Here is a 14,772-nt window from a genome sequence, read left to right on the forward strand (position 1 = left end):
TGATCTCTCTCTCTCTCTCTCTCTCTCTCTCTCTCTCTCTCTCTCTCTCTCTCTATATATATATATATATATATATATATATATATATATATATATATTGCAACAAGCGTGAGCTTTTTCCGTATTATGTTCACATTGACGTCGATATATATGAGATTTTATGAACTCGCTTTGCATAATCTGACATGGAATCATTAATTTTTGAATTTCAATCACATTGACGTTGATGTATAGGATGTAAACCCGCATTGCATATGGTGATATGAAATTATATGGTCCAGTGTAACGTGACAGAGAGCCCCCCCATTGCAAGATAGAGTCCGCATCCCATTCATTTCTACAGGTAAGCCTCGCCCAAGATTTTGAAACTCGTACATGTACGTTAGGCTAACCCTAACCGGTACCTTTATTACTTGAGGGAGGACGGACTTTCTGTTACACGGACCCTTAAGTAGTTTGGTCACACCGGCGTACCAAAAAGCCTTCAACTTACATTATTGTATGAATTATTTTCCTGTTGCAGTTTACATCAAGTGGTCATGCGACGCTTAACGAGACATATCAGTACATGTAGATTAGTTAGATGTATAGGCGTGGCGCTCGTGCTGGTGTACCTTTGGAACAGGAATTCGAAGTTCTTAGGTAAGTACCAGGCGGCATATTATAAGCCCCACCTTTTATAATTATATGTTACATCATTGTAGCTAAGTTGATTTATTTTCATCTATCAGTTCCCAACCTACGTTCAATAGGGTGACTCCCGTTTTCGCCCACACACTCATATAATTATAAAACCTAGCAAATTACGGGGGCGGATTGAGGCGGTCTTCTGGGTTGATGAGTACCTAATTTTTTCTGTCGGAAGACGGTCAAAAAATGGAGGATGGATCAACAAAGATAATGTGGAAGACTGTCAGAAATATCTCTGGATCCGCCCCAGAATTATTTTATTCCAAAAGTCTTGGTTATACTGTAAGTTGTAGGCCCCGCTTTGGTAAATAGTCATACATTAACGCCAAACCCTTCGCTTGCTTCAGCCGTCCGCAGGGTAGCAAAGGCATACATGCAGCAATAGCAGAGTCAGACTCTTCCGTGGCCAGTGTTAAGTCCCGACATGTCTCCCACTGAGCATGTGGACTTTTTTCTCTGGCTCAGTACTGAGAATAACCAACCAGAAACATATATGTGAATATCTAGTGAAAAAATCAATCCGTGGCCCTGGTAGAGGGAAGCCTTCTACCGTCATAGAGTTAAGAGCTCCACGGGTGAAAGAACGGAGAAGGATGCCTCAGTTCCGTCATGGACAAAATGTCCAAGGTTCCGTATTCGATGTCTCGCAGTGGCGGATTTATAGGGGGGCCAGGGGGGTCCTGACCCCCCCCCCCCTCTTCGATTTCTGGCCCCCTCTTGAAATTAGTATTTTGACTAGCTGAATCATAGTTCTAAACCGTACCAGATGGCACCGTTCGCCCTCTATAATACCAAACTTTTCGGGGCCCTTCCGCAGGTCCCGAACCCCACGCCAAGTTGTGTGTGTGTGTGTGTGTGTGTGTGTGTGTGTGTGTGGGGGGGGGGGGGGGGGGGGGGGGGAAGGGTCGGCTTCGCAGCCGCGGACCCCCCTTCAAATAATTCTGGATCCGCCCCTGTATTGTACAGTAGGGCCTACTAGTCTATGAAGGAGCTAGGGCACTAGACTGTATTGCACCCAGGAGAATGCACACATGTTAGTGACGTTGCTGAGCAATATATACATGTACTACCCTTTTGGCAACACTGTTGTATGAAAAAGTATGTTAAAAACAAACAAATAACAAAGCTTTCTTTTTTGCTAGTCTATTTACAGATCACACTCACAAAATTCCACATTTTACTGTCATTGTCCAGATAAACCCCACAGATTTTATATTTCAGATTTAAACAGATTACATGTACCTAAAACGGAGAGTGCTGATGGAAGAGCCAGATGCGTGCACATTTCTAATATCATAAAACCGGTAAGATAGCCTATTAGGGATAGATGCGGCAATAGAAAGGATGCGGGATAGAAGCATGGCAATAGTCCCGAACTGATAAGTACATTCTGAAAAGTTTTGTGCTTAATAGGCTAAAATAAATTGGCTTTGCCCGAGTCCTGTTTCACAATACGGCTGAAGTACAGGGTTGCTACTTAATATGGAATATATTTTATCATTGTTATTTTTGAGTGCTGATTAAAATTTTTTTGGCTTGAGTCATTAAAAAAGTATGTCACTGAGTGATAATAACATCCAGTCTTCTGTTGTGAGATATCTTGGTCAATAATATCAAATCTGACATAAGATGCCATTCAAAAGAAAGGAACACCCCCAGAAAACCATATCAACAGTTTGATATCAGTATAAACTTTAAGATAAGATATTAAAGGAAATTATAGCCTCCGGACAGTGATATGTTACACCGTCAAAGAACTGACTACAGTAAATCATGAAAAGTCAGTAATTGCGGGTATGACCTCCAGCAGCCGCTTGCAGCGCCCTCATCCTACATGGCATACCCTGTGACACGTTTTTTAGAGTTTGGGTGGGGATATCATTCCACGCAGTGATATTTGCCTATCGCAGTTCATCACTATTTACCGGCCGAGGACCATAGCTATTAATTCTGTGAGTTACTTCCGCCCACAGATTTTCAATTGGGTTCATATCTGGAGAGTTTGCAGGCCAGGGCAGTTGCTGAACCCATTGGTTTTGAAGAAAAACAGTGATTCTGCGGCCTCGATGTGGGGTTGCGCAGTCGTCTTGGTAAACAAAATTGTTCCTGAAGATGACTCTTACCAATCGAAGCATTGTTTGCTGTAGAATGTCTCTGTAGGAATCCTGGATGAATTTGCCTCCTAGAAAAACCAACTGGTTCTGGGCACCGACATGAAATGCTCCCCAAACAGAGACGTTACCATCCCCTGCTTGCACCCTAGGCAGTACACAATCATTGTTTTATGCCCCTCGTACACGTCGGTGGACACGGATTCGACGATCAACCCTAAAAAATCCATTTCTGGCCTCATCACTGAAAACGACGTGATTCCAGTGTTTTGGCTGCAAACGCACGTGGTCCCCAGCCCATTGCAGACGTCGCTGTATATGACCTGCTGTTAACAGTAGTTTCCCTACTGGCCTTCGTGCAAAATCAGCCCGGGAGCCACTGGCTGATTTGACGGTTATTTTGGAAAATATTAGATTTGGCCTCGTTTTCAAAACGTGGAGTGGTAGCCCCAAAAAAATTTGGCGGGAGACGAAGGCATAGAGACAGGTAAGTTGTACATGTGTTTGTGGAATGAACAGTAGATTTAAATACTAATGAATTTGACGGGACAATACAGTATATGCTTAAGTTACATTTTATACACCGAATAAGTCTTCGTGTATCGATTTCACTGAGTATTCTCTAAAGTTACTGGCGATTAGCAAAATGGCCGCACACAAAACGTCATTGTAAACATTGACTTTTGAACTGTGCCAAATGCAGCTTAAGGGTTTTTTTCTTTATCTGTTCTTGTTTTTTCATAGTTTGGCAATATTTTTTGAACATATCAAATTTTTAAGATGTGCGATGGCCTGTAATTTGTAGAATTTCAACATTTCCAACAAGCTGTATATTCACCGTGCCGGGTACCTATCATTTAGTTGATCGAGTGATGGCAGTGGCTTTCTGGTCTCATGCATGGAATGAATGTCACCGTATAAGTGAAATGTTTGAATCTTGGCTTCTCATGCAATTTCTTCGTGTTTTAATGTGAAAAGGATGAAGTGGATTGCGAAATAACATTGTCATCCAACCTGCATAGACGTACGTATACGTATGTGCATATCGTGGTGTACCAGTATATACTTGTTTGCAAAGCGATGGGGAGGGGGGGGGGGGCATTGGTACCAGTAGTTGTGAAATATATAGTATTGTAAACTAACCATAGGCATGTTTTGAAATATATGAATCGTAAATTATGTCTTTTTTGCTGGGGGCGGGGGGGGGGGGTTAAATGTATCAATTGTGTTAATTTTTTTAGAAAAAAAACATGTAAACACAAAATAAGTTTTATTGCATTGGTTGGGGGTTTTGAGGAGAAGAATGTCATAAAAATGCAAGTTTAAAAAAGGTGAATAATATATGTATGTGTGTATGTACATTAAATGAAACAGGCTCTTCAATGATGAGGGCATATGATAGTGATGTGGTGCTCTGACTTGCATGTGTTTTCTAATTTTTTCATGCCTTGATTCAAATTGGGTTTTTGAATTATAATGGGTGTGCAACTTTGCCCAAAGTTCAGTTTCAAATGTTTTTTTAATAATCACTGTTATGAATTAAGTATAAATAGTGCAGTTTAAGGTAAAGATTGTAAATATAGTACGTGCTGTTTAAGATTGATTGTTACAGTTTACCTATTACAAAGATTGCAATAAATTATGATTAATTTCAGTGTGTATGTGTGTGAGCAATTGATAAATGTAGTTAGAATTTTTTTATGATATTCTTTTAAAAACTCTATTATTTATTCTAGGCTTGAATAGCATGAATGGGACCAGGATAATTCCTTTTGCCGTGCAATTATCATAACAAAAGCGCCCATCATTTCCAAATGCTGTGTGACAATGAACACCACAACCTCTTGGATACTTCTAAGGGATGAAAAATATGTGCTCTTGCTAATATAAATAGTTATTGGTTATCAGTACATAGAAATGCAGTTTGTGAAATCAATTTAGGTTTTAACCACATGAAGTTAGTTAAAAGTGTATGTGCAACTAAGTTAACAATACATTGTTTTATTTTTACTGTGCAGGTTTTTTTTATATATGTGTAGCTTATAGATAATATCTACTTATCAGAATACAAGTAAAACAAGTTTATTCAAATGCAAATATGGATTGATACCTGGTATCACTGAAAGAAAATTAACATGACATCTTTGGGAAAATTTATGAAATTATATTATTTGTAAAAATTCTGGTCCACTGTGTAAAGGGAAATTGTGTGTTAGATGGTTAAATACATATAAATGTGTACCAATCAAGTAAAGTAGCATTGAATTATCACCTACTGGGTAATTAATGTACAATGTAATGTAAAATAACTATTTTGCAATGTACATGTCTCACTGGTAAAATATTTCAGGCTAGTTGAATTTTATGTAAAATTAAAATAAAATATATAGCAATGTGATTAAATGTAAATTGTCTTTCATTTGTTATTTTTCATATTTAATGAAAGGAATACCCTCATCAGTTGGCCTCATGTAATAAAAAGGTTTATCTACAATGAAAAAAAATGTTAAAGTTCATTTGTATTAGCACCGTGGTAAGTGCCAAGAAAAAAATTATTTCATTGTCCCCAATACCCAGTTGCTCTATATAAGTAATACTGTGTGAAGGAAAAACTAAAACGAGACTAAAGCTCATGAGAAAGCACTAAGTCAAAGCGAGGCTTATATGCGGATATCGTAAGTGAGAGTTTTCAGGCTGACATGGCCGTGAATTGATTTGTGCCATTCACAGCTTAAGGCAAAGTTCTTTACATGCTTACATTGACAGAAAGCTGAATAAATTTTCCACAACTTGTAGTAATTTCAAGTTGTGCGGAGGCCTCTATAGGTACAAAAATCAAAATCAAAAACGAACTTCCGTAATAGCTTTAATAAAATTTCGATTTCAAACTCATTTTTCAACATTAAATATGCTGTAGATCAACTTTTGGGTCATCTCACATTATTCGAAATTTATTTCTCAATATGACAATGTACATATTGTAACCCCAAGTACGTTAATAGCCGAGATAATACACCGTTTATGACACCCTATAAATCTCAAAAAATATTGCCCAATTCAAATTCTCGAACTTCCGGTTTGTTTAATAGCCACCTAGCGGCAGACCAGTGGCTCCCGGGCTGAATAACCGGCTAGCAGAAATATCTTGTTCACGTGGGACCTTGAAACGGGAGTTTGAATGACATTCTGCCTCTCTTTTCTGAGGACACTGGTTGTCTTTGTACGACCAGCACGGCGTCCTTTAAGGAGAAAGCGATCCTGTCTTCTTGGTGTGATACGCGGACACCCTGGTCGAGGTATTGGAGTAGGTGCCCCTGTTGCAGCATTTCTTTGGAGGACTTCACAAACGTATTGTTATAGAGTATATAGCTTAGACTTTCACTGATTACAAGTAATAATTAAAGAGAAATCAAATTAGTAAAAGGATAGTGAGTTGTTGACTATAAGGTAAATTTCTTTAAAAGTCAACAAGTGTAGGAAAAGATGGAACATGTTAAAGTCACATATAGTTCGCTTTGATTGGTTAATTTCGCAATAGATTTGCAAGTTTCTGCCACGTGTTAAACACATGCAAACTAAGGATGGATATGGTGCACCATGAGTTAGATAAATAATATTTTAGGTATTATTAATTTTCATCCGCGGACCCCCCCCCCCTTCAAATAATCCTGGATCCGCCCCTGTACTCTGTTCTCTGTAAATTGCACAGGCATAGGGCAAATAAACGGTTATGAAATAAATGGAATATATTACTCTAATAGCTCCCAATGCAGGGTTACATGAAGGAAAACGTAATTGTACACGTAACAACAGATTTCATCTTATTTAAAGTTTAAAATCATTGTGTGTTATCTTAAATGCTGGTGTAATTGTTAAATAATTAACTGGAGAGTCATATTGCTATATACATGTATCTAGTTTTTTTACCTGCTCGTGAAGGTTTTACAGTTTTTTTAAAATCCTTCATGATATCAATTTCTAATAAAATATAATGTAGGCATCTTATATTATTGAATATATTTCTATTTTTAGATGAACTTAAATGAGATAACAACTCTTTGTATGAGATCTATATTTCACAATAAATACATGGTAACAACTCATAGAAATATAATACGGTATAGTTAACCACAAAAACGACAGTTATAGCAATTATTCTGAAATCTTTGCTTGTCATCGGACCACGTGACCTCCATAGGTGGCCATATAAAATAAGAAAAAAAAACTTATTCGAAAACAAAACCGGGACTATTTATAGCGAGCAATAAACCGAAAAATACGTTGAACTAACGGCTCCCCCATGTCACATACATGTAGAGCACCATTTACACAGGTGTTGCAATACTTATAACACCCCTCTGTATATGTGCCGGGTATAAGACACAATAGCAGTGATGTCAGTGAGTAAAAAGTTCATAGGTGAGTTCCGGTCCCACAAAAATGCTCCTATGGTTATTACCTGCTGCCATATTGCACTGAGAGTCGATTTGGAGAGTAAAAGCTCCTCAATTGTTATTTCCACACGATGCCAACCTTTGATTAAAAGGACCATAAGTGCAACCTGAGCTTCAGAGATAAATTGATACAAACCTCTGCACCAAAGAAGTATATCCTTGCCGTTTCCAGTTGCCTCTGACCAGGGCTCCGTAACTCGAAAGCATCGCGTAATGCGGATAGCGATATCACATAGAGGCTACAAAGTATTATATTGGGCGAGTATAGGCGAGTTATGGAATCGAGACGCTTGCGCTCGGTCGCAATGCTTTCGAGTTACGGGGCCCAGGTTCGTAGGGCCTGGCTGCCGGCCCCTCAAGCTTTACACCCGCCCCAATGACTCATTGAAGGATATCTTTGAGAGCATTCACATCGAGAAGAGCCGAGGTCTAGCAAGGCATGACATTCATTGAGATTCATTGAGAGACCATTAAAGGATTACGTGGTCATCCTTTCATGTAGGTCCGCCATATTTATTATTTAGGTCTCGGCCTTGCTAGACCTAGGCTCTTCTCGATGTGAATGCTCTCTTTACGTATCAACACACGCTCTAACGCAATAAACGCGAACGAGTCCAAGCGCGGTTTTTAATTTAAGACTAGTTTGTCGGGGTCATTATTGCCGCATCTCAAGCTAGTAGCTTTCGAACAAAATTGCTAAAACACGAGGCTAAAAATAAGTTTTTTATCAGATCATAGTGAAAAACAAGTAGCCGACAATACACAGCAAATATTCAATTTTGCAACCTCATCTTACAACAACAGGCGCAATCGATCTCAAAATATCGGGCATTTTAAATTCCTTCATGAACAAACATATCAAATTCTCACCTAGCTTCCAAAATGAAACAATAAAATATAGTTGCACTTGATTTCTATAAGTTCAATCGTTGTGTCTAAATGACATAAAAAGTGAGCGATAACCGCTATCGTGCTTTCTCTGAACGAGAGGGCGCCCGGTCCGAATGCAATCGGCTCTGTGCTAGACAAGTCCTGTCATGACCCATTACTTTTGCTTTATTTGTCAAAGATGTGCATATTTCACAATAAATACATTGTAAATAATCCATAGAAATACAATAAATTCTACTTTACACCCAAAACGGCGGTTAACACAATTATTTTGGAATTTGTGCTTGCCATCACATCACGTGACCTCCATAGATGTCTACACTCTGTAATAATCTCTTAAGAGATTATTACAAAAAAACAAACTTTTTAGAAAAAACAGGTACTAATTTTGAATGTGGGAATGGATTCATTTACAATTGGTAGGTATGGAAAAATTGTCCTTTACCCCTGAAAAATTCTTTTGGCCAAAATGAACAGTTGTTATCCCTTTAAGTATGTATTAAGATTTTGGTTTGTCCGTTTACTTCCATTTCCTCATAAAGTATGATAAATGTGATAATATATTACAGGCTGCATGAGGCACGCCTGAATTGGCTACAAAACCAACATGTTGATAACAAAATATCATTTAAAAAATGATACGACAGTATATAATAGTAAGACTTTCTTCTAGAATTTCTCTTCTCTTTTAGAAATATCATTGGGATAAAGTTCCTGGAGAATGGCAGGAAACTATGAAACGGAGAAGGCAAATGTTGTTTCAGATGTGCAAAGATCAGAATGAAACCATACCACCAGAGGCACCAACTAAAGTGAAACAGCCCATTCCAAACAGAATCTTTGTCGAAGACATACATGAAATAATCCTGTGTCCCATGGCAAAAGCAGCAAGTAAAACCTGGTTGAAGATATATTTCAAACTAAACAAGCAGATGAACACTTCTGCCTTACATAATGACTGGATTCCAAAGCATGCGATACGTGTGCATAAACTTAACAAGTACACCGACTTTGGTATCACCACACGCCTTAACACCTATCTTAAAATAATGACAGTCCGTCATCCTCTGATCCGTCTCGTGTCGGTGTATCACGAACAAGTGGCGCCTCCTGGATCTCAGTATGAGGGGGATGTGAAGCGCTTTATCGCGAAGACAGAAGGGAGAAAAATCCAGTCTGTTTCATTTGAAGACTTCCTGCGTTACGCCATCCAAACTCCAAATATGCACTGGGATCCATTCAAAAAATTTTGTGATCCGTGTTATATAGATTATGATCTGTTGGTATATTTCGAAACTATGGAAGACGACGCCAAAAACACGCTGATTCTTTTGGGTGCAGACGACATGATCAAACTTCCTCCTTCACACCGTGCAGATAAAATGTCGGCTGACGATGAAGCTCGAAAACATTATGATGGTGTAGACAGAGAGCTACTGAAACGAGTTATCGCGATGTACAGGATTGAAGAGAAGTACTTTGGATACAACATGAGTTTATTTTCATGAATTAAACATACATGCACACTTTATTAATGTTCAACTTTGATTCAAAAGTGATCGAAATATTGTAAAGTACGTGGTTCGAAAGATTTGAGGGAAAAAACATCAGTGCCGGTTGTTGTTTAACGGATATTTTCTATATACATGTACTGGTATATGTTACTCAGCAGTCTCATTTGAATAAGTATGTAATTGCTCGCGCATCTACATCCATATATAAGAGAGAGATTGAGAGTGATGATTATACAATGCGTGAGGAGTACTTAGACCCCCATTCCCACAGATTTTAGATCGATCTATCCCTGTGGGGAGTCTCACTAGTTTACTGTCAGCTTAGCCGGCTTAAGCGTCTGTCCCGGCTACTAAAAGCTGTAAGGGGGTAATTAACTGTCGTGCGCGCTCGGCTGACTGAAATTTAGCTTGAACCCCTAGGAAGTTAGGTCGATCCGGATGGATCGATCTAAATCTCTGGGAATGCACTCTTAGTCATTTACTTTAACCATCTGGGGGATGGATCCTGATAAATAGGCCAATTTTCCGACTAGAAATTTGACAAAGGTGCAGTTTAAAACATCTTTTTTGGCAGAACGAGGGATAAATTTGGTTTATGACTTGGTATGTCGACTTTTTTGTCATATAAGAAACTAGGAAAGGTGGATTATATGTGTTACTGGAAATCCACACTCGCGTAAGGCCCTAAAACGAGTCCAGTGCACAAACAAGCGACACCATTAGAATTAATTTACAAGTAGGGGGATTTTTTTTTTTTTTTTTTTTTGTGTGAACTGAGCAGTATATAATCTTGCAACAAGCCAAAGCCATTTGCGTGAACTATTTCCGTAACAAGATTTTTTCTTCTTCAATATTATATTAAAGGAATAATAACTCTTCGTTTTGGGCAAAAAATGAATTTTCCTAGAGTAAACAACGATTTTCCCATACTTACCAATGGTTAATGAATCCATTTTTACATTCAAAGCTAGAACCTGTTTTTTTCTAAAACGTTTTTTTTTTTTGTTATAATCTCTTAAGAGATTATAACAGAGTATAGCCATCAATGGAGGTCACGTGGTCTAAAGACAAGCCCAGATATCAGAATAATAGCTATAACTGCCGTTTTTGTGGTACAACAGAATATATTATATTTCTTTGAGTTGTTCACAATGTTTTTATTATGAAACATAGATCTCATACGAAGAGATATTATCCCTTTAACATTGACGTCGATATATTTGATATAAACCCGCATTGCATTAAAAGACATAGAATTATTAATGTCCCGGTGTAACATAAAAGAGAGTCCCCCACTGCATGATAGAGACCGCTTCCCATTCATTTGTACAGGTAAGCCTCGCCCCAGATTTTGACCCACTTAGGTCGGGCTAACCCTAGCCATTATTACTAAAGGGACGGCGGACTTTCTGTTACACGCACCCTCAGTTTTGTTACACCTGCGTACCAAAAAAGCGTTCAACATTGTTGTATAAACTTATTTCCCTGTTGCAGTTTACATAAAGCGGCCATGCAACATTTAACGAGAAGATTCATCTGTATTTTAATTACTTGTATGGTGCTCGTGCTGATGTACCTCTGGGACAGGAAGTTCTTAGGTAAGTGCAAGGGTGCATATATTATACTTTGGTAAACAGTCATGCATTAACGCTTGCTTCAGCCGTCCACAGGATAGCCAAAGTATACCTGCAGCAGAAGCGAGCAGATTCAGACTGTTCCATGGCCAGTGTTTAGTCCCGACATGACTCCCACTGAGCACGCCTACCACCGTCATAGAGTTTAGAGCTGCACGGTGAGAAAGAATGGACAGGGATGCCTCAGTTCTTTAGGCAACACTGTTGTATGAAAAAGTGTGTTAAAAGCATACACATAACAAACGTTTTATTTATTTATTTATTTATTTATTTATTTATTTATTGGGGGAGGGGGGCTAGTATACTTACAGACCACACTCCTAAAATTCCACATTTCACTGTCATTGTCCAGATAAACCTGACAGATTTTTTTTTTCAGATTTAAACGGACTATATGTACCTAAAACGAAGAACGCTGATAGAAGAGCCAAAGACATGGACATTTCTGGTATCTTGAAACAGGTAAGACGCCATGCAGGATGGAAGAATGGCAATAGTCCCTTTAAAACTAATTAATACGTTCTGTAAATTTGTGTACCTCATTGGGTAAAACCGGAGTGCCTTTGTCTGAGTCCTGTTTCACAAAACGCCTGAAGTCGGTTTTTTGGGCTAACATCGCAGCTTTAATAGAAAAAGCCGACTAAGACCCCATTCCCATACCTAGATCGATCTAGCGGGATCGGTCCATCTCCGAGGGGATTCTCGCTAAATTCCTCCCCCTTTCCTCCAGTGACAAACCATGGCGTTGGCGCATGGCTAGAGAATGCCTCAGTCAAAGGTCTTGCAGTGTTATTCTCACGATGTCTATTCACATAGGTGATTGTAAGCATGCTATCTGTTAGTTTTCGCCTGAGTATAACCCCGAGGAAGTGCTGTGCCCGAGGAATTTTCCTCGGTTTTACTTATTTCACCACCCAAAGTACAGTAATCTTAATTATCACTTTTAACGACCGCAAAATTGATTTTATTGCAACACAGTTAAAGTAGAAATGTCATCCAATACGAAAAATAACTTTGTCCATGAACTTCTATAATGTAATGAAAGAGGGCATGGTTCAAACTTTTGCATCTTAAATGACGCTTTTTTTGTAGTATAATGTAGCATTTTAATATTATCTCGGACGAATAAAACAAAAGGGGTTGGGACGTGGCATCTACCTTTGATTATAATCAGTGCCTGCTGCGGCTGTGTCAAGAGAAGTTTCTCTATATCTTTGCATTAATTATATACTTTCTCATGGTCTTGTGGTCGCTATGATATAGCATTGCCGCCATCTTGAATGCTGCTTGCGGTTAGACGTGGAAATTTATTCGATCTTTTCTGTATTTTTTCCACTTAATCTCAAAAATAAAGGTTTTTCATACCCTTTAACTTTTATCTGTTCGTTATTATTACAGCACCGCCATAAAACACCAAACAATATGTAGATATGGACATATCTGATTACATACATGCTAAAATTGCACATGACAAAAGTTTACAACCTCGCGGGAATTTTTCACCATGGCGTTCTTTGTCGTCCACGTTTTATTCGTCTAAGATGTTACTGAATATATGCTAGATTAAATACGTGTTTCGATTTTGGTTTATCTATTTAATTCCATTTTTTTTCATAAAGTATGATAAACGCGGTAATGTAATACTGGCACGCCTGAATTGGCTTCTAAAACGACGGGTTGATAATAATGTTTTTAAACAGTGGTAGTATACAATAGTGTATTTATCTTTAAAATTCTCTTCTTTTTTAGAAATATCATTGGGATAAAGTTCCTGGAGAATGGTTGGAAACTATGAAACGGAGAAGACAAATGTTATTTCAGATGTGCAAGGATCAGAATGAAACCATTAGACCGGGAGCACCAGTTGAAGTGAAGAAACATCCTATTCCAGACAGAACCTTTGTCGAAGACATCTATCAAATAGTTCTGTGTCCCATGGCAAAAGCAGCAAGTAAAACCTGGTTGAAGATATATTTCAAACTAAACAAGCAGATGAACACATCTGCGTTACATAATGACTGGATATCAGGCCATCTTATTCACGTGCATAATCTTAACAAGTACACTGAATTTGGTATCAACACACGCCTTAATACCTATCTTAAAATAATGACAGTCCGTCACCCTCTGATCCGTCTTGTGTCGGTGTATCACGAACAAGTGGCACCTCACGGATCTCAATTTGAGAGGTACGTGAAGCGCTTTATCGAGAAGACAGAAGGGAGAAAAATCCAGTCTGTTACATTTGAAGACTTCCTGCGTTACGCCATCCAAACTCCAAATATGCATTGGGATCCGTTCATTAAATTTTGTGATCCGTGCCATATAGATTATGATCTGTTGATATATTTCGAAACTCTGGCAGACGACGCCAAAAACACGCTGATTCTTTTGGGTGCAGACGACATGATCAAACTCCCGCCATCACATCGTGCAGATAAAATGTCGGCTGACGACGAAGCTCGAAAACATTATGATGGTGTAGACAGAGAGCTACTGAAACGAGTTATCGCAATGTACGGGATTGAAGAAAAGTACTTTGGATACAACTTGAGTTTATTTTCATGAAGTAAACATACATGCACGCTTTATTAGTGTTCAACTTTGATTCAAAGGTGATCGAAATATTGTAAAGTACGTGGTTCGAAAGATTTGGGAGGGACGTATCCAGATAAATAGCACAATTTGCCGACAAGACATTTGACGAAGGTCCCATTTTAAAGCTATTTTGGGGTGAAACGAGGGATTCATTTGGTTTTTGACTTGGCATGTCGAATTTATTTTGTCGTATGTGAAACTAGGAAAAGTGATTCATATGCGTTAATGGAAATCACGCTCGCTTTATATGTTACTTTAAAAGTTAATACGGTTTTCAGCTGACATCTAACACAGTGTTTTTTGAAAATATTCAATAGAAAGAGCCAATGTTCATTAAAGTCATGAAATGTCTCTTTTGGGAAAAATCCATGAGCAACGTTCAGTTTGAAATTTGCGCACATACAGTAAGCTCATCAAGACCTTTTCAAAGAACGCACTGACACCACCGCCATGTTATCTTTTCCACCTTCATAATTTTGACTGGGTTCCCATACCTAAATCGATCTAACAGGATCGATCCATCTCCGAGGTGCTTAAACACTGCTTTATCTGGGATTATATGCGCTTTTGTTTGATTTATCGTAGTTTCTATTTCCAGTATTTCAGCTATAAATAAGGTTGCTGGTATTGATAACTTGTACTACGTTTCCTAGCGGACTTCCATTCTTGTTACACCGAAACTTTTGCGCCGCTTTTCCGTCGTTGTGACTGATTTGTAGCCACGTACTTTTTATTTCTGGTAGCCACTTCTGGCTGTCGGTTTTATTTACCATCTGAAAAACGTAAGATACCGAAGAGGTCTAAAATGGATATTCGTGTATTTCTATGATTTTGTTGGCCTTAATCTCAAGATTCATCATTATGAAATATCAATATTCTG

The 14,772-nt window shown here is 38.4% G+C and overlaps 2 protein-coding genes and 1 long non-coding RNA gene across 4 annotated transcripts; all 3 read left to right on the forward strand.

Annotated features, from left to right (window-relative positions):
• The first annotated feature begins 555 nt into the window (after positions 1 to 555).
• On the forward strand, positions 556 to 10,412 carry LOC106159006 (carbohydrate sulfotransferase 9-like). Its single transcript, XM_087013577.1, has 3 exons — positions 556 to 642; positions 1,912 to 1,994; positions 8,839 to 10,412. The coding sequence occupies exon 3, from the start codon at positions 8,881 to 8,883 to the stop codon at positions 9,652 to 9,654; it is 774 nt and encodes a 257-aa protein (XP_086869703.1). The 5' UTR covers positions 556 to 642; positions 1,912 to 1,994; positions 8,839 to 8,880; the 3' UTR covers positions 9,655 to 10,412.
• Positions 2,391 to 5,215, forward strand: LOC147761646 (uncharacterized). Its single transcript, XR_015334594.1, has 2 exons — positions 2,391 to 3,288; positions 4,538 to 5,215. It is a non-coding gene; the product is annotated as an uncharacterized LOC147761646 (long non-coding RNA).
• Positions 10,413 to 10,425: 13 nt separating the features above from the next.
• On the forward strand, positions 10,426 to 13,885 carry LOC106159005 (carbohydrate sulfotransferase 10). Of its 2 annotated transcripts, none has more exons than XM_013535160.2 (3): positions 10,426 to 11,258; positions 11,674 to 11,756; positions 13,044 to 13,885. In XM_013535160.2, the coding sequence occupies exons 1-3, from the start codon at positions 11,171 to 11,173 to the stop codon at positions 13,860 to 13,862; spliced, it is 990 nt and encodes a 329-aa protein (XP_013390614.2). In that variant the 5' UTR covers positions 10,426 to 11,170; the 3' UTR covers positions 13,863 to 13,885. The 2 variants fall into 2 exon arrangements, with proteins under 2 accessions (XP_013390614.2, XP_086869702.1); XM_087013576.1 differs by lacking the exon at positions 10,426 to 11,258 and adding an exon at positions 11,299 to 11,452.
• The last annotated feature ends 887 nt before the right edge of the window (positions 13,886 to 14,772 follow it).

The sequence above is a fragment of the Lingula anatina genome, chromosome 5, assembly GCF_051362555.1.
Source record: "Lingula anatina isolate TDL-2025a chromosome 5, LinAna3.0, whole genome shotgun sequence".
NCBI classification, from domain to species: Eukaryota; Metazoa; Brachiopoda; class Lingulata; order Lingulida; family Lingulidae; genus Lingula; species Lingula anatina.